Source organism: Carassius auratus, unplaced genomic scaffold (assembly GCF_003368295.1).
Source record: "Carassius auratus strain Wakin unplaced genomic scaffold, ASM336829v1 scaf_tig00215446, whole genome shotgun sequence".
NCBI classification, from domain to species: domain Eukaryota; kingdom Metazoa; phylum Chordata; class Actinopteri; order Cypriniformes; family Cyprinidae; genus Carassius; species Carassius auratus.
This window is the reverse complement of record NW_020528092.1, coordinates 40,425-60,662: the sequence shown is the minus strand read 5'-3', so window position 1 is coordinate 60,662 and position 20,238 is coordinate 40,425. Positions and strand designations below refer to the sequence as shown.

The following is a 20,238-nucleotide window of genomic DNA, read 5'->3' as shown; positions in this document are numbered from 1 at the left end:
GAGATGACTCCCTCACTCACACTGAGGCCGATGTCAAACACATGTTCAGCCAACATGAGAAAGTGACTGTTACACAAATGGAGTTTAGTGGACATCACGACCGCTCCAAACAGTTCCCGGGAGCTTTGCTCAGAGCCGCTGCTGCCGGCAGAATGTTTAGCATTGTTATGTCCAGTGTCAATGCAGCGAACCAGACCGTAAACTCATTGAAACCACTGTTTACTGTCTTCCAGAAGGACTTTACCCAGACTCAGCTGTTTACAGCATTAACAACAGACATGCTGTGGGAGGTTAGCTCCTCCACTGACAGCCTTACCATGAGTAAAACCCCACCATACATGATACCCGTAAGCCTAGTGTTAACTGTGCTGTCTTACGCCATCACCATGCCAGCTGACCTGCTACAAAGACACCTGGCCAACTCTCTGGATAGTGCCACCCTACGGCACGTCAACCCCAAACAGAGAGAAGTGAATGTGCGCCTGAACCAACTCATCAACGAGTGAAGCCAAGTCTACAGACCTAAAGACATTGTCAGTGTCAGGATTTAAGCTTTTAATATAATAACCACAAAAACTGTGAGTTCTTGATTTGTGAGTCAAGGTAACCTCACATACACTTCTCATAATTCACTTCCACAAATAAAGTGTAGATAGAGTTTTGCTCTTTCTTTCGAGTTTGTGGGTGGCTCTGAAAAGAGCCGTTGTGGAATAAAACAGCAGGTTTTTACTTCTTCTTGGGAGCTGCCTTTTTAGGCTTGGCAGCTTTAGGCTTCGCTGTCTTGGGTTTGGAGGCCTTGGTCTTTTTGGGGCTCTTGGCTGCTTTCTTGGGCGCCGCGGGCTTCTTCGCCTTCTTGGGGCTCTTCGTGGCCTTCTTAGCGGCAGCAGTGGGTTCCTTGGCCTTCTTTGGGGATTTCTTAGCGGCGGGCTTCTTTGCCGCTGCGTTCTTGGGCTTCTTGGCAGCAGCGGGTTTTTTGGCCGTGGGCTTCTTGGCTTTAGGAGCTGCTTTCTTCGCCGGCTTCTTCTTGGTCTCGGTCTCCTTCTTGTTGATCTTCAAAAAAGAGAGCTTTATTCAGAGCAGCGAGAGACACGGCGCTACTCGCCTTGGATGCGGACACGGCTTTAACGGTCAGATCACCGAGAGCTGGACCTGCTTTCTTGGCTTTAGCGGTGGACTTCTCCTTGGGCGATTTGGCCGGCGGGGCGGCTGCGGCTGGGGCGGTTTCTGCCATCTCTAGTAATGGATTTGTAGTCATTCAAACGCTTTGTTCAGTAATGATGTACTTTCGCACTCCGCTCGCGCTCTTAAACAGGACATGAGAACCTTATAGACGAAACCAGATCATTCTGCGACTGTGCGCCTCCAGAAGCGCCTCGCGCTTGTGTTTTGTTCTCTTACATTTTGGTCAAATCTGGATGGGTGACGTGGTTTAAGACAGTAAAAATATAGTGAACACCAAGCAGAGGTTCTTGGCTTTCTTTGGAGAGTAAAATACTCGACGAGGAAATGTTTATTTTGTCTCCGTCAGAACGAATCAAAGGCGAGCAGCAGTCACGGGGGCAAAGTCTCGTGTAAATTCGATGTCATGTTTAAGTGAAAAGGTTGATACAGACTGAAATCTTCATCTGTGTGTCCAGCAAACAGTCTGAAAGTCAGTTTAGGTCGATGGTCATCACTGAGGAACGTGTGCAGTGTTTCCTTCAGTCTCTGTTTTGTCCTGCTTGAAGCACAGACTGTGCGCTCCTCCCGGACAATGGCAATTCTAGGGGGTGGCCGGGACCACATCTATGAGTAACTTACATGCCTTAAAAGCGGGAGCACTTTCTATGGTGTAAAATCTTGGGGAAATCACCATAAAATCTTCTCTCAGAAAACTACACAATCCTGCAGGAATCCTATCCGAAGTCGAGAAACATTAACAGCGGCATCCAAGATTCCAGGTATAATGGCTCCGGTAAGTACTCCGTGTAACTGCTGTTTGTACCGGTCTTATAATGTTAGCTAATGTTAGTTTAGGTCATGAACTCTGTAAACCGTTAACATATAACGTTATTCCGTGTTGTGTTTGTATTTACAGGTACACTTGTTAGAAATTACACAACGTTAAAGATCACAGAGAAGAAAAAATTTGTTATGAGGAGATGCAGAGCTAACGTGTTGGAAGGAAACGTTAGCTAGATGTAATTTTAGCAGTGCATGTTAACGTTGACGTAAACAGTTATTCTATCAGGCTGTAGCGCCATAAATTAGGATATGAAAGACGATTACTAGACAGATTAAAGTGAAGAAGATAACATTTATTATATACAGTATATATATATATATATATATATATATATATATATATATATATATATATATATATATATATATATATATAGTAAAAAGAGATCAAAGGTTAAAGATCATTTAGGTTGTTTTCATTCTGTGTGTCTTCATATAATATGCGCACCTGAAAGCTGCAAAGAAAAAGCAATACAAATATCTCACTGCGGGAAAAAAATGATACATACATATTTTGCAAACAACCAAACTGCATACTGATAAAAGCTTGGAAAATATTAATTGTGTTTTATGTGTCTTATTAGAGCTGGGCGATATGGCTGAAATATGTATCACAATAAAAGTGTTTCATATCGGTCGATATCGATAATTTTTTATCTTTTATGACCTATTTAAAATAAGGACCAGGATAAAAATATATTACATTTAAACATTTTTATTTTAAACTTAAAGGATTAGTTCACCTCAAACTGAAAATGTCCAAATAATTTACTCACCCCCAATGCCATCCAAGATATTCATGTCTTTCTTTCTTCAGTGGAAAAGCAGAGATGTATAAAGTACTAGAGACCCATACTTGAGTAAAAGTACAAGTGCTCTATCAAAAAAGTGACTTGAGTAGAAGTTGAAGTGCTCTTTAAGCACCACACTTAAGTAGAAGTACTAAAGTATTCAACATTTTTTGTACTTAAGTATTGCAAGTAGTCTATTTTAAAATTTACTACTCAAGTACTGAAAGTAAAAGTAGAAGTATTGTGATATGTAGTTATTAAAGAAAGTAGTCAAAAGTTTGAACATATTGTTTTTACTATTTCAAATTATTAACCTAAAGGACAATCACAATTCCTTGACTGTAACTTCTTATAAACAAAAAACGGTTACTAGGGTTATTTAGCCCAATTTGCAAAATTATGTCATTAATAACTCCCTCATGTTGTTTCAAACCCGTAAGACATCAGAGGGTCATTTAGAATTTTTTGAAGCATCGAAAATACATTTTGGTCCAAAAATAGCAAAAACTACGACTTTATTCAGCATTGTCTTCTCTTCCGTGTCTGTTGTAAGACAGTTAAAGACAAGGCAGTTTGTGATATCTGGTTCGCGAACGAATCATTCGATGTAACCGGATCCTTTTGAAACAGTTCACCAAATCGAACTGAATCGTTTTAAACAGTTCGCGTCTCCAATACGCATGAATCCACAGATGAATTAAGCTGTTAACTTGTCTAATGTGTCTGACACTCCCTCTGAGTTAAAACAAACCAATATCCCCAAATAATTCATTGACTCAAACAGTACACTGACTGAACTGCTGTGAAGAGAGAACTGAAGATGATCACCGAGCCGAGCCAGATAATGACTCGTTCACGAGTCAAGAACCGTTTCTGTCAGACGCGTCCGATTCTTGCGTCGAGCGCAAAAGAATCGGTGAACTGTTTTCTTCAACTGGTTTATTGAATCGAACAGTCAGAAAGAACTAACGTTACTGGTCATCCGAGAACCGATGCAACCGGTTCTTGACTCGTGAACGAGTCATTATCTGGCTCGGCTCGGTGTTCATCTCTCTCTTCACAGCAGTTCAGTCAGCACGCGCAGTCTTCTTAATCGCTTGATTCGCTCAATGATGTGCCAGCTTCATCAAACCTGCCATCTACAGTTCTGGCAGTGGTTTGTAATGGAATGATTCGTAACATTTTTATAATTATAACGAGTAACGATGCAGCACATAAAAAAATATCAGAGTAAAAGTATTAAACTCAGCGAAAATATGTACTGAAGTAAAAGTGGAAGTAGGAGAAAAAAATAATACTCTAGTAAAGTACAGATACCGCCTTTTAGTACTTAAGTACAGTAGTGAAGTAGTTCTGCTTCGTTACTATACATCTCTGTGGAAAAGTAATTAATGGTCCCATTTTTTGACTAACCTCCGCCCACACCTTGTTGCGCTCCGATGGAGAAGAGGAAGAGCTGCGTTAGTATTTGTCGCTGTGTCGTCGAAACGCTGTTATTTTCATCTCTGAGTCCAATCAGCTTTGTTTGGGCTTCCCAGGGACGCTGTACTTAGAGATCAATGGTTACAATTTATGTTTAACTCGGTTCCCGAAAATTATAATCCACATGTAAAACTATGTGCAGCACATTTTGCTGAGGACAGCTTCCTCAATCTCAATCAGTTTAATGCCAGATTCGCACAAATATTATTCTTGAATGATGGATCAGTTCCCTCTTTGTCTGGAGAAGTTGTTTATGGACCACAACAGGTAAGTGTATTTTATTATTTAGATTGGTGCATTTAACAGTTTCTAACTAGATGGTAGTGCTTTGCAAAAAATCGAATGCGATTTTCATGCGCATCTCTTCTGTAAAAACGCTCCTGTGATTATAAGTACTTCTCCAGCACGTGTGTTCAGATCAACATTGCCAGGTTTTCAAAACAAATCCTGCCCACTTGCTTCTCAAAACTAAGCTGGTGTCGAATCACAACACAGGAACCGCTGGCACAATCAGAACTTGTTACGTATTTCTGAAGGAGGGACTTTATAGAACAAGAAAGTCATCAGCCCCTTTTTATGACGGTATACAGATAAGTGAATTGTGTGAAAAGTACTGTGTTTTTTTTACACGCGAAACATGAACATGTTATATTGCACACTGTAAACACAATCAAAGCTTCAAAAAGGCATGAAAAATGGGACCTTTACATTTTTTGAGTTGTTTGCCATTGAAGACCATTATATGAAGAATGATTTTTTTTTCCTCAAAACACTTAATTTATTTTCCACTGAAGAAAGAAAGACATGAATATCTTGGATGACATTGGGGCTGAGTAAATGATTAGGAAATGCTCCTTTTGGGGTGAACTAATCCTTTAACCTTCCTCTGATTAATAGGTGTGATTGGCAAAGTGAAAAAAAAAAAAGTTAAATAGATTTGTCACAACACAACAACAAAACATTTCATCACTAGATAGGTTTTGTTCGTTTATTTAAAGTGTGGTTTATGCAAATGTACCTAGTGTTAAAGTTAGAGGGTCAAATAAAGATGGAAGAGATGCGTTTTAAGCCAATTCTTGAAGATGGCCAAGTACTCAGCTGCTCGGATTGAGTTGGGGAGTTCATTCCACCAGGAGGAACATTTAATTTAAAAGTCTGTAAAAGTGACTTTGTGCTTCTTTGGGATGGTACAATCAAGCGACGTTCACTTGCAGAATGCAAGCTTCTAGAGGGCACATAAGTCTGAACAAATTTAGGTAAATGGGTGCAGAGCCAGTGGTAGTATGAAGGCTGCTTTTAATTATTAATAATTATGTAATTATACCGGTGTGCTGTAACAAAGACAAATCAGCAAGCCCAATGTATCTGAAAATGAAAGTTGGAAGACAATGGAAAACAATTTGTTTCTCTGGTGATTTTTTTATTGTTCCTGAGTGTGTTTGGTTTCATAATGATATTGTCTGCTGCAGTTATTTCTGCTACTTGCCTTTTGTGAACCTCTGCAGGACAAGTGAGGTCTCTGAGGAAAAAGTGATTTATTTATTTTACTGTTCACACTGTGAAATAGAAAATCACAACTATTTGAGTCATTTCACAATTAGTATCACTTTCTTAAATTGAATCAATCAAGAAATATAATTTTAGTGTGTATTGGATCATTTAATGTGAAAGGAAAAGCAATCCAACAACTCTGATAAGTGCATAGTGTATGAATGAGTGATAAAATACCTTTTAACAAAAAACATAACATGAATAGTTAATATGTGAAAAAAAAAAAATCACTATACAAAAAGGAACAACATGTCACTTAGAAATGGAAAAATAGCTGATATGTAATCATACGGAAGAACAACAGATTATTTTATTTGTTTTATGTTTATTTGAATGGATATTATGTTGAGCTGAATTTCTATTATCATTTGAGTTTCACATGGAAAACTAGGTATATAAATATATATATATGGAAAAATTGATAAATTAAAAGTTTTTATGACTCAAGCACATTATGGAAACCACAACCAGATATATATTATTCAAATGTGTCCTGTTATTCAAACATACTGATAATAAAAAAATAAAATAAAAAATGTATAGCCTGAATGCACTGTAAGTCGCTTTGGATAAAAGTGTTTGCTAAAGGCATAAATGTAAATGAAGATATTTTGGTATAGTGGCTAATCCGCGAACTATCGGATTTCCTAATCCATCCAAAATCTCTCCAAAGTTAAAGTCTTTTTGTTTATGTATTCATATAGGTTTTATTCTGAAAATGTAATGATATTCAGTGTTAAAATATAGAAAACAAGAGGAAAAAACTAATTAGAACTGTATATCCTATTAAGTTTGCAATAAATTAAATTAAGGATTTATGCCTTCATTTGATAACCAGAAATAATTAAATACACAACACAGAAGGAAAATCATAAAGCTATACTTTAAGAAAAAAATAAAAATAAATAATAAATAAAATAAATAAATTAAGTTGTTTCATGCATTCAAATAATCAGACATGCTAAAACAGAATTTGGTAACAATAAAAAATATGTTGAGAAAAAAAATTCATAGGACCCTAGACATAATTTTTGTTAAGCTTTTATTAAAATTTATATGGATTCACAGTTTTAATTAATTGGACACGCTTTCCGATTAATAAACTTTCATTTAACTAATATATATATATATATATATATATATATATATATATATATATATATATATATATATATATATATATTAGGGGTGTAACGATACGCGTATTCGTATTGAACCGTTCGTTGGACTAATTAATTATATTTAAAAAAAAAAAAAAAAAAAAAAAAAAGAGAAATATAATGATATGCGTTCAACAAGGTAGCCCAATAACCCAAACGACGTAACAGGCAACGCCCCTGACACTCCCGAAGAAGAAAAAAACACCAACTTATATGTTTATGTTAGGCTACTCAGTCAGGCGCTCGCTCACTCAGTACGCGCTGAAGGCTCGTTCAAAATGGCCAATGCGTTTAACAGACCAGAAAAAGAAGATCCTCCAGTAACCAACAGGTCTGGTGTTTGGGTGCACTTTGGATTCCCTTTAAGCTATAATGGTGATAAAGAGAGTGGTGGATAAAAAAACAACGTTATGTCGCATCTGCAACATGACAGGGTACACCAGCGGGAATACAAAAAAAAAAAAAAAAAAAACACCAGCGGGAATACTTGAAACATGTCAACTCATTTACGCTGACATCACCTTAGTGTACAGTATATGGGAAAAGACGAAAAAAAGGAGAAACAAGCACGCAACAAACTATCCCTGCAGCATTTAGACACCGGTATTATAGCTTACAGGGAATACAAAGTGCACACACACCAGACCTGTTGGTTATTTTAGGATCTCATATTTCTGGTCTGTTAAATGCATTCGACATTTTGCAACGAGCCTTCAGCGCGTACCGAGTGAGCGAGCGCCTTAGGGGCCGTTCACATATCGTGCCTAAAAACGCATGGAAAACGCTAAGCGCGTCTTTCTCCTCCTTTCCAAAGCGCTCGGGCAGAAGCGCTCATGAGGCGTCTGTCTTTGCTAAGCAACAATGACGTGCTCTCTCCATGAGACGCGGAAATTTCAGCGAAGGATAAATTGATTTGCAGCTCTAAAAATCGCTTGCAGTAGCTCTGCTACTAAATTTATTTCAAAATTGCAATCCATATACAAATGATCAGCTGTTCCTTCATCTTGGCTGAGTTTTCAACGTTGTTACGGGAAAGGATGAAGCTGATTGGTTAGTTCTTGTCACATGACCCGCGGTGCGCTTGCGACATTCTGAAAAGTTGAGATGTTTTTACATTTTGCTGTATCTAAAACGTACCGAACCGAACCGAACCGTGACATCAGTGTATCGTATCGAACCGAACCGTGAATTTTGTGAACCGTTACACCCCTAATATATATATATATATATATATATATATATATATATATATATATATATATATATATATATATATATATATATATATAAATAAAATAAATAAAATAAATAATAATAATAATAATAATAATAATAATAATAATAATAATCAAGGAAAAATTTAAAATGGAATTCGGAAAAAAATAAAACAGATTTTGGTAACAATAAAAAATATGTTTATTTTATTAAATTGATGTTGAAATGTATATATTTCACGGTTTTAATCAATTTGAATTTTTGATTAATAAACTTTAATTTAACTATTAAAAAGGAGTCAAAAAAAAAAATGAATCCAGGAGAAATGAAAATGGAATTCGGAAAAAAAATATTTCATAAGGCCCTACATCTTGAATTGATTGTACTGACAGACACGGAGCATCTACTGAGAATGCTGCAAATCTTCAACAAGGAAGCGCTCATGTTTTAAAAGGCTTTTGTAAAGTTTCTCTTTCAGTTTCGTTGTTGTGAGGAAGCCCAGAAGCTTTCTCATTCTGTCTTGCGGTGTTACTGAGTTAAAGATGATTTGGTATTTTTCATCACCAATCAGATCTTTCATGTCGTCTGCAATGGGCTCCACCAGAGATACCTTTTTGATCAACTCTGCCCTGTGCTTCTCCACAAACTCAGCACCTGAATAGATGAACAAACTGTTGCCTTCAGGAAAAGCCACTGAACAATATACTTTATGAAGAATCTGCATAGAAACAACCTGATCTATTTTCATAAATTATATTTACCTTTACAGTTTTTGCAGCTTTCCCTTTTCTGTGCAGTCTCTGCTGGCTGATGACCTGCATAAAGATTAAAAAAGCTTTCAATTAAAATCATTGTCCAGGCTTTCAGAATTACATAAGAAAGTATAGGCTGCATATTCAGAAACTGGAATGAGATGCTACGCTACCCTACCATATTTCCAGCGAGCTTGTGATAAACTTATTCGGCCAATCAGACGCTGACATTATTTGGTGCATTTATGCTATAGCTTCCTGGTCACAGTGTCACATGCTACACAATGTGCCATTGGACTGATTTCATAAATGAAACAAGACGCAATCAGTCAGAGGTGATTCTGTTCTTGTAGTTCTAGTCTTTGTAGTGTTCTTGTTCTTTAACCCTTTGGGGTTTTCCCCACCTTTTTGTTTTCTTTCTAGTTTTCAGCAAGGTTGTGGTTTTCCTTCTTTATTTTGGTTTGTAGTTCTAGTTATTTATTCCTAGCTTTTCCAATTATTATTATTATTATTATTATTATTATTATTATTATTATTATTATTATTATTATTATTATTATTATTATTATCCTTTTTGTTTTCAATTAATTCTAGTTATGTCTAGTAATACTTTTTTCTTTTAGTTTTCTTTTCTCCCTAGGCACTGGTTTTGCAAGTTTACTTTTGTCAAATGATTGTCTCTCCTGTTTGTTTTTTGTCTTTGTGTCTGTGTTGGTTCCTGCCCTGTTTCCTGAGTCCTCCCTGGTCACTGGTTCTTCTGACCTTACAGACATTGTGGCGCTACAACGGTTTCCTTCAACTGGGTCAGGCCTGTCCTACTGGAGTTGCTACCAGGTCTCCTTTTGCCACAGAGTCTGGAGCCACCTCCTTCTGACCAGCCTGTTCTCCTGTCGTGTGCCCTGCCCTATTGTGGACTTTCTTACTGCATCATCTGTGTTTCACGCTTGTTAATAAACAGTTCCCCCTGTTAATTCTGCATCTGGGTCCTCCCTTGCCAAACCCTGACAGAATGAACCAGCCATTCTAGGACCCAGCAGAATGAGTATTAAGATTGTTCCAACTGCCACTGCGGAAGGGAGATTGGCGCTCCAACAGGCACTGGCATCGCTTCGTCAGCAGGACCAGGAGCCACGGTCCTATGCCCAATTCTTTTGGAGCATGGCTAGGTGCCTTGTATATGATGATGCAACCCTGAAGGAGGCCTTCAACCTCACTCTGGATGACCCCTTACCTCGATGGGAGATGGAGCAACTGCATATTTAGAATTTCTGGGACTTCTCTAATTATGTGCATCACCGCAAGGACTGGCAAATACTTAAACCTCCAGAGGATATCAGCAGTGACCACCAACCTGCTCTCCTTCCATCTTCGAGTCAAATCCACGATCATCGTCTGACTCCCACTGAGAAACGAAGGGACCGAAGGAGGAGGGCGGCCCAAGTTGCTGTAGCTGCCATGGAGTCATCTGTGCCGACTCCAGCCTCTGAGAGCAGCTCAGTGCCAGCTCTTGCTTCTGAGTCAATGAAGCCTTCTGAAAATGTCAAGGTATCTTTAAGATAAGTTTCCCAGTCAACCTCAGTTCCGGCGTCTGTCAAGTCTGTCCCAGTTAAGTCAAAGCCAGTCATGTCGAGTCTTGATAATTCTGTATTTATGTCAGTCCAAGTCACTCAAGAAGTGGGCAAGATGACAAATTCTGGTCCTGGGAGGTGTAAGGGTAGGAGGTCCCGCGCAAGGATGGCTAGAACCCTTTGTTCAGAGACCCCTCATATACTTACCCTGGATGATTTCAAGTTGCCTGATGCTTCAGTTATGGCCATGGAGGCAGGTTCTAAGATGCATGTTTTTCCTGTTACAGTAACAGACCCATTCCTGAGCATCCCCCTCTCTCTGTCACCGACACTCATGTCAGGCCTGAGCTTGCCACTCCTGACACTACCATGGAGACCACTCCTAAACAGCCCACTATCTCGGTCATATCCATGGAGGGCATTCTCAAGCCATCAGCTCCCACTGGCACTGAAGATGCTTCCGCCCTGGAGCCTCCAGAATCTTCTCAAACCCCTGACCAGAGTCTAGAGTCTTCATCCCAGTTCATTCCACAGTCTGCTTCAGAGTCCGCTTCAGTACCAGTCCAGGAGTTTGTTCCTGAAGACCCAGTCCCTGCAGCCCCAGAGGCCAGTCAAGCGTCAGCATCAGTAATCCAAGAGTCTGTTTCTGCAACCCCCAAGGGCACTCAAGAATTCCTCCCAGAGTCTGTTGCTGTGGCCCCAGAGGACCATTTAGAAGCCACAGAAGGTGCTCCTGAGACTGTCTTTGAGCCAGTTCCGGCTCTGGAGAGTAGTTTAGCAGCCCCTGAGGGCCGTCAAGAGCCAGTTCCCTGGTCAATCTTCATGGCCCCAGAGGGCAGTTCGTCATCCCCCAGCAGCACTCAAGAGTTGGTTCCTGAGCCTATTCCTGCAGCCCAGGAGGGCATTTCAACAAGTCCCAAGGGCTGTCCAGTGTCAGTATTTGAACTTGGTCCTGAGGCCCCTTAGAGCATCCTTGTTATATCCCCAGAGCCTACTCCAAACTCTCCCCCCGCTACAGAAGCAGTTCTTGTCGCATCCTTGGAGGCCAACCCTGAAAGTCTTGTCAGTCATGTAAAGCCCACAGAAGATGACCTTATCTCTCATGCTGTACCTGCGAAAACTGTTCATGTTCTATCCAAGGAGGCCCTTCCAGAGAGCCCTAAACTTCTCATTGAGGCCACCTCGGAATCCCTTTTAAGTCCTTTTTTTCCTACCAAGAATATCCTGGAGTTTGGCCGTAATGCCCAGTCCAGTAGGAGAACTTCACCTGTGAAATATTTTGGTAGAGGTGCCACTAACAATGCCCCCACCCTCTGTCTGACCCGGTCTGCAAAGTTTCCCTAAGATGGCACCACCCTGGTCAGCCTTAAACCATTCCCCTGGAACATTTTCCGCCCTTCCCATCCCACCCCCTGTGTTTCCTGACAGGCCTGGACCTCCATGGGTCCCTTCCCACCCACCCCCAAGTCCGTACCATTTTGGCTCCCTACCAACCCTGTGACCCATTTAACTCCACCCAGGATGGACGCAACATGGTTGTGTCTTTGTTTATGTTGGCCATGTGCTCCCCTTGTACTGCCTCCTCGTTTCTAATCACCACGCCCCCTTGTTTAGTCATTTTTTTGTCTAATTGTTCACCTGTTCCTTGTGTGCTCTGCTTCCTTTATATTGTAATCATTTCCCTCTGGTCTTGGCTGGTTAGTTTTGTGTGTGCCTTGTGTACAGTCTCTAGATTGGATCTTTAGTCTTGTTAGAACTCTTTAATCAGTATTTTGCATCTTATTTGGTTCCTCTTATATTCTAGTTTTCATTTGTTCCCATGTGTAGTCTAGTTCTAGTCTTTGTAGTTTAGTGTTTTTGTTCTTTAACCTTTTTGGGGTTTTTCCCACCTTTTTATTTTCTTTCTAGTTTTCAGCAAGGTTGCTGTTTTCTTTATATATTTTGGTTTGTAGTTCTAGTTATTTATTCCTAGCTTTTCCAATTATTATCATTTTTGTTTTCAATTAATACCAGTTATGTATAGTATTACTTTTAGTTTTTTCCTTTTAGTTTTCTTTTCTCCCTAGGCATTGGTTTGCAAGTTTACATTGTCAAATTCTTGTCTCTCCTGTTGTTTTTTTTTTTTTTTTATGTCTGTGTTGGTTCCTGCCCTGTTTCCTGAGTCCTCCCTGGTCACTGGTTCTTCTGACCTTACAGACATTGTGGCGCTACAACGGTTTCCTTCAACTGGGTCAGGCCCATCCTACTGGAGTTGCTACCAGGTCTCCTTTTGCCACAGAGTCTGGAGCCACCTCCTTCTGACCAGCCTGTTCTCCTGTCGTGTGCCCTGCCCTATTGTTGACATTCTTACTGCATCATCTGTGTTTCACGCTTGTTAATAAACAGTTCCCCCTGTTAATTCTGCATCTAGGTCCTCCCTTGCCAAACCCTGACACATTGAGGAGGTCGTCTACCCGCAGTCAACTGAAATGAGGCCAAAAATACTTAAATTATTTGAACTATATTATATATTACTCTAACTACAGAACAAAGGTTTTATTTTATTATTATAATTTTATAGCATGTATATGTGCATTTATAGCATGTGAAGATCCATATGATTCATGAAATTCTACTGCCACTTACAGACTGGACTGTGTATGCTGAATTCTTCTGAAAGAACACAGACAAACAATTAAAATATAAAAGATAAAGATATGATCTACAGAGAGTTTTGCAAGTTCTTGTGGATTGTTTACCTGATTCTATATTAACTTCCCATATTGTTTTGTCCTTTGTCTTTATATAGAGTTCAATTGGTTTCTTTCCATCTTGAATGTATAAATCAAAGAAGTTGGCCTTGCTGGGTGTCAGTTTTAAATCCTGGCAAAAAGCAAATGTAAATATTTTAGAAAGAGGCAGCAAGTAAGTTGGGATTATTTAAAATAACTAAAACACACACACACACACCTACACACACACAAGTACCTGAGGGTTGATTTTGGAGTCACAAGATGTCTTCAGGGTGTAAAATTTGTTAATTTTAAGGGCTTTATTTGGTGTTGGTTTTACAATCTCCATATTTTTTTTCTCCTTCTCCTTCACATCCTAACAGTGATAGACATGATTATCTGTCAAACCTTATGGAGGTAGTGTTACAAAATTATAAATCTACATATTGTCCATATGAATAGTTATATTCCAAGTCCTCTGAAGCTATTTTTCAAATCTCAAATGCTAAAACCTTTTAAGTGGTGTATATAACTTATAAAAAAAGAGGTTTATACACATTTCATATATATATATATATATATATATATATATATATATATATATATATATATATATATATATATATATATATATATCTCAAAGTTATTGTATGGCTTCAAAAGACTTTGGAATATAATGATTAATTGGAATAATTGTTTTATTGAATAAAAGAGTGGACTGGGGAAAATTATAATGACAAAATTGTCATTATCCCTTCAGATCAGTTTGGTTATTGGAATATATTGTCACTTCAGATAAAATCATTCAACAAATGGATGATTATTTTTTTACAGTTGTAAGTAAATAAACGTCAGATTACATGGCCTCTAATAAAGCTTATCATTAGATTTTACCTTCTTAAGTTTTTCATCATTTAAAATCAGGTACACATGAAGGTTGAGGGCAGAAATTCTGTTGCGATAAATCAAAGTTTCACAGTGAAATTCCATGGTGAAGTACTGCTGAATATGTGCAATAATTCCCAAGAGTGAGAATGTGGGATTGAGGAGCTTGGCATGGGATCTGGTTAGTTCACATCTCTTCAATGAAGCTTCGCTGCCGTTTACATGAAGAGCTTTCACTGCATCATCTGAGGAAGATCCAGAATCTGTGCACAGCAAAGCTGGTTTAAGTCTTCAAGAACAAGAGCTCAAAGGTCTGGCTTGAAAGGTTCATACAAATGAGTGAGATATGCCTTACAACAGATGAAGTGAGGTAGATGAATTTCCTCCAGAGAGCCAGAGGTTACAGTGATGTCCATCAAAGGTCCACATGGCTTGTAGTTCTTCATGATATCTTCATGTAATGATTCCCAGTCAACAAACCGATACTCCAAACTGACATCAGTGTCAGATCGCCAGCGGAGGCCAGTCTCTGAACATTCATACTGCCCTGCAGAGGTGCTGACACTGAAAAACACAAATATAGCACTGATAAAGATGCTCTCAGGAGATGTTATATTATACACTCACCTAAAGGATTATTAGGAACACTATACTAATATTGTGTTTGATCCCTTTCGCCTTAAGAACTGCCTTAATTCTACGTGGCATTGATTCAACAAGGTGCTGAAATCATTCTTTAGAGATGTTGGCACATATTGATAGGAAAGCATCTTGCAGTTGATGGAGATTTGTGGGATGCACATCCAGGGCACGAAGCTCCCGTTCCAGCACATCCCAAAGATGCTCTCTTGGGTTGAGATCTGGTGACTGTGGGGGCCATTTTAGTACAGTGAACTCATTGTCATGTTCAAGAAACCAAAATGATTCGAGCTTTGTGACATGGTGCATTATCCTGCTGGAAGTAGCCATCAGAGGATGGGTACATGCTGGTCATAAAGGGATGGACATGGTCAGAAACAATGCTCAGGTGGGCCGTGGGATTTAAACGATGCCCAATTAGCACTAAGGGGCCTAAAGTGTGGCAAGAAAACATCCCCCACACCATTACACCACCACCACCAGCCTGCAAAGTGGTAACAAATGTTCTCATTCTGTTTACGCCAAATTCTGACTCCACCATCTGAATGTCTCAACAGAAATCGAGACTCATCAGACCAGGCAACATTTTCCCGGTCTTCAACTGTCCAATTTTGGTGAGTTCGTGCAAATTGTAGCCTCGTTTTCCTATTTGTAGAGGAGATGAGTGGTACCCGGTGGGGTCTTCTGCTCTTGTAGACCATCCGCCTCAAGGTTGTGTGTGTTGTGGCTTCACAAATGCTTTGCTGCATACCTCGGTTGTAACGAGTGGTTATTTCAGTCAAAGTTGCTCTTCTATCAGCTTGAATCAGTTGGCCCATTCTCCTTTGACCTCTAGCATCAAAAAGGCATTTTCGCCCACAGGACTGTTGTATACTGGATGTTTTTCCCTTTTCACACCATTCTTTGTAAACCCTAGAAATGGTTGTGTGTGAAAATCCCAGTAACTGAGCAGATTGTTAAAAACTGAGACCGGCCGTCTGGCACCAACAACCATGCCACGCTCAAAATTGCTTAAATCACCTTTCTTTCCCATTCTGACATTCAGATTGGAGTTCAGGAGATTGTCTTGACCAGGACCACACCCCTAAATGCATTAAAGCAACTGCCATGTGATTGGTTGATTAGATAATTGCATTAATGAGAAATTGAACAGGTGTTCCTAATATTCCTTAAAGGGGGGGGGGGGGGGGTGAAATGCTCGTTTTCACTCAATATCCTGTTAATCTTGAGTACCTATAGAGTAGTACTGCATCCCTCATAACTCAAAAAAAGTCTTTAATTTTATTATATTTATAAGAGAAAGATAGTCTGTACCATTTTTTCCCGGAAAAACACGACTGGCTGGAGGCGTGACGTGTGGGCGGAGCTAAAGAATCACGAGCGTGAGTAGGCTTTTGTGTTGAGAGCGTTTGGAAGCTGTGACATTACGTGAAGAAAAAAAAAACATCATCCAAAACAAACCATCACTAACAGTCAGATTCAGCCGTATATTTATGATCCAGAATCAGATCCAGAGGCTGAAATTTAACAAGAGCAGCAGCAACGACGTCTCTATGTGGTATGTATTGAAACTGAATATATTTGCTTAGCGGTTTTGGAAAATGACTAAGTTCCACTTTATGTCGTCTTTTTTTTTTTAAGCTGTACATGTGGAAAGTGCAGTTTGATGACAACATAGCATGTTGTTTACTTGATGTGCTTACGCACCAATAGCTAAGTTAACAACACAGATATTTGAAACAGTTTTACTCACCGCCTGCGGTTCGTGACCCTTTTTCGTTGGGACCGCATTATCCTTAAGAAATAAACGATATGCAAATTCGGCGTCAAATTGGGCCTTGTTTGTAAAACAAGCATCTTTGAAATGCAGGGAACAAACAAAAACACTTGCACAACTCCGTTGATGCTCTGTAAAAATAAACTCCATCCACTGGTCCCTTAATGCTGTTTTTTTTTTTTTTTTGGTAATCTGTGAAGGGTTGTCTTGCCCTGGCAACCAAAAACACACTTCTTTTGTGACATTTCACTCTCTCTCTGATCAGTGAATGTCTCTGCTCTGCTATACGGAGCGCGCGCTATTCCGGCAGAAGTGCCCTTAGGACCCATATAAGGAAATTCCGCTACGTCTAACATCACACAGAGCCATACTCGAAAAAAACTTTCCGAAACTTGTGACAAACCGGAAGAGGTATTTTTGGAAAAAAATTTAAACTTTGTCCATGTTTAGCATGGGAATCCAAGTCTTTAACAGTGTAAAAAACTCAATATGCATGAAATAGCATTTCACCCCCACTTTAAGGTGAGCGAATATGTGTGTGTGTGTGTGTGTGTGAGATGTTACAAGTATTTAATATTCAATGAAAATTTTTCTCTGTACCTGTACTTCATATTTGCATCTTCTTTGACCTCTGAAGGTATTTTAACTTCCCATTCAGAATCATCCTGAGAGGGAGTAAAATAAGCATATATCGAATTAAGAATTTAAAAGTCACTGGAGTACAGAAAAAGCTGTTTCAATAGAATTTTGTACTTGTTCTCTTTCACCAAAAAAAAATAATAATAATTAGATTTTTCAAGAATTCTAGTCTTTTCAATAAATAAATGTAAACATAATTTTGCAAAAGAGATAAATCAAATGTATCCATGAGCCCTATACAGTAAAACATCTGATAATGACAAAAAGTGAAGTTTAACACTTATACTGGGTGGCAATGAACAGGTATTGTGACAGGTTTAATGAAGCAGATTCTTTTTACTCACCTCTAATGCAGCACAGGTCTCACAAACTGATTGAAGATAAAAAAAAAAAAAAAAAAGTCTGACACCAAAGAACAGACATCATTATATTTTGTGAGTAGCTTGATGTGTTTCATTCATTCATTCATTCATTCATTCCCCCCAGAATGACATATGGCATTGTTTTAGTATGAATTTAATTACTTAAAGTTATTGCATACTGCAGCGTAGAAAACGTCTCGGACTATGCATGTAACCATGGTTCACCGAGAGGGAACGAGACACTGGGGACACTGTCTGAAGCACTTGTGAAACAACAGCAACCTATTGGTCCACCTGGCCTATGATGTCATAGGCAGGGTGCCTGGAAGTATAAAAAGGGAACCTGCCGTATATGTCATTCACTTAACTTTCTGAAGAAGATGTAAATAGGCAACCCGAAGTCATGGATAGAAGACGCAGAGTTTCATTCCCTGTCAGGGAACCATGCTTACATGCGTAACCTAAGGCGTTCCCAGAGAGAGAACGAGATGCTGCGCCCCCTTGGGAGCACAATGGGGAACGAAATTCCAACCATGTCATGCTGAGGCACATTCCTCTCCGCCTGCTGGGAGAGTGCCAAGGAATCAACAGGCGTAGACCAAGCCTTTCCTCAGAAAATGGGCCACTCACACAACTTGGCAGAAATGGGGGGACCCAATTGGATCAAGGGGAACTTCCACCCAAATCAGAAACACAGCTATCCTCATATAGTTATGATATGTGAGCAATATTAGTATAGATACACAAAACCACTGAAGGGGTTAACTAGAAAAGATTGCTACTCAAATCCTGTAAGGAGAAATAGCTGCTGAGCTAGAACATAGCTATCCTCAGATAGCATAAACCTAAAGGTTTTATGAAAGTTTGTAGACCAGAATAACAATAAACAGCTAGCCTAGATAGCCAGGCAGAGCTACCCAGATGACAGAGAGGAGATTTATCTGCTTACAACCCTAACAATGGAGACAGCACTGTCTAGGCAGGGGCTCAAGGAGACTGCTACTAAAAACCGTATGGGCCCTATAATACACCCACCGCAATGCGACGCAAGGCGCAGCGCAAGTGTGTTCGCTAGTTTCAGTCCGGCACCTTTTCGTATTTTCGTATTCACCTTTTTCGTATTAGGCTATCTATTTGCTCGCACACGCGCAGCTCCATTTCATCTCGGAGAGGAGTTCTGTCTTTACGCTTGCCAAATTCTGCCATGTAAATAGCAAATCCGTCATGGCACGAGTGCAACTGGCTCTTAAAGGGAATGGAATAAGAGACTCTGATTGGTTTATTGCACGTTACACCCAAAAAAACACCCATTACTCATTAGGAGAATAGAGACAACACATTTAGACCATGCGCCCAGGCGCGCCAACCGTTTTTCCGTCGTTAAAATAGCAAAAGTGTATTTGGACATGCCCTGAGTGCACCTGCGCAGTGCGCTTTACACTTTGTGTTTAGATCATTAAAAAAAGGCCCTAAGAAGGGGAGCAATCACAGAGCTAGCACATAGAAATCCTTAGATAGCTATATACTCGGGAAGTAGATTAGACCATATACTCAAATAGATTGTCATTATTTTACACATGCTTCAGACACCGGTCATGCAGGCTGCATTCCCCACTGTAACCCCAGTTTTTTGTTGTTGTTTTTTTTATATCAGTTTTTACCAAAAACCTACCTTTTGCATTAATGCCTATTTTGCGGTAAGCAGTCCTTAATATATAAGACATCTGCTCCTGGATCAGTTCCTCGATTGCAGGAAATGCTTTGTGTTTCATTTTGAGGTATTTCATGAATTGCTTAATTTTATGATCATGCTTCATAACACCTGGAAAAAGAAATCAAGATCAAGTTCATACTCATTTTAGGTTGAAGGCCAGATCAGAAAATGTCCCCTTGTGCAGGCCAAATTACCTTTTGTTAAACCTTAATTTGCTCACAGTTACATTAATATTAACCATACAAATATAATTTAATTTACATGAAAACTGAAGAAAGATGATGCTAGCTCGTTTTAATTGCTGATCCATTTAAAAACTCAATTTTGACAATCAACACAGGAGTCCCACATGGATGTGTGCTAAGCCCATTTCTCTATTCTCTGTATGCACGACATAATACCATCGTATAAAATCAACACTGTTATCAAATTTGCGGATGATACGACTGTCGTGGGGTTGATCACCAGAGGCAATGAGTATGCCTACAGAGAGGAGATAAAGAGGTTGATGGTTTGGTGCATGAAGAACAATCTGGCCCTGAAGATCAAGAAAAACAAAATAACTTATTATTGATTCCAGGAGGAAACAGGATGTACATACACCATTGTATATCAACAAGGAGATGGTGGAGAGAGTGGTCAGCTTTAAATTGAAAGTAAAATATTTATTATTATGTAATTCGGTAACACTTTAGAATACTGTTTCTTACTTACTACATAACTAATTAGGAATTATTGAAGAACTAACAGGTGATTATTCATTAACACTTAACTCACTACTGTTAACTACTAAGGAAGATGTGTTAATTAATCAGTATGTAATATAATTTTATGATTATGTTAAGTAACAGTTAGCTAATCAATAACTAATGTATTCTGTCATACCTCCTGAAGAACTACTATTGATTATCTACTACTTAGTGTTCTAGAAAAATAACTATGAAGTAACTACTAATGGACAGTTTTACACAATTACATTGAATTGTGA

The 20,238-nt window shown here is 39.1% G+C and overlaps 1 protein-coding gene and 1 pseudogene across 1 annotated transcript; both read right to left on the bottom strand.

The window, feature by feature from the left end:
* Positions 1-706: 706 nt before the first annotated feature.
* Positions 707-2,283, bottom strand: LOC113094844 (histone H1-like; annotated as a pseudogene).
* A 6,208-nt stretch (positions 2,284-8,491) lies between these two features.
* Positions 8,492-19,904, bottom strand: LOC113094843 (NACHT, LRR and PYD domains-containing protein 1b allele 5-like). Its single transcript, XM_026260473.1, has 10 exons — positions 19,209-19,904; positions 17,519-17,544; positions 17,136-17,200; positions 14,475-14,683; positions 14,129-14,382; positions 13,491-13,610; positions 13,262-13,385; positions 13,149-13,175; positions 8,965-9,018; positions 8,492-8,857 (listed from the first exon to the last, which is right to left on the bottom strand). The coding sequence occupies exons 1-10, from the start codon at positions 19,351-19,353 to the stop codon at positions 8,607-8,609; spliced, it is 1,275 nt and encodes a 424-aa protein (XP_026116258.1). The 5' UTR covers positions 19,354-19,904; the 3' UTR covers positions 8,492-8,606.
* Positions 19,905-20,238: the final 334 nt, after the last annotated feature.

Coding starts and splice junctions, on each gene's coding strand:
- LOC113094843 (XM_026260473.1), bottom strand. CDS start 19,353: ATGAAGCATGATCATAAAATTAAGCAATTCATGAAATACCTCAAAATG. Junction 14,383..14,474: donor TCTACCTCACTTCATCTGTT/GTAAGGCATATC, acceptor TGCTGTGCACAG/ATTCTGGATCTTCCTCAGAT. Junction 13,611..14,128: donor ATGATGAAAAACTTAAGAAG/GTAAAATCTAAT, acceptor TATCACTGTTAG/GATGTGAAGGAGAAGGAGAA.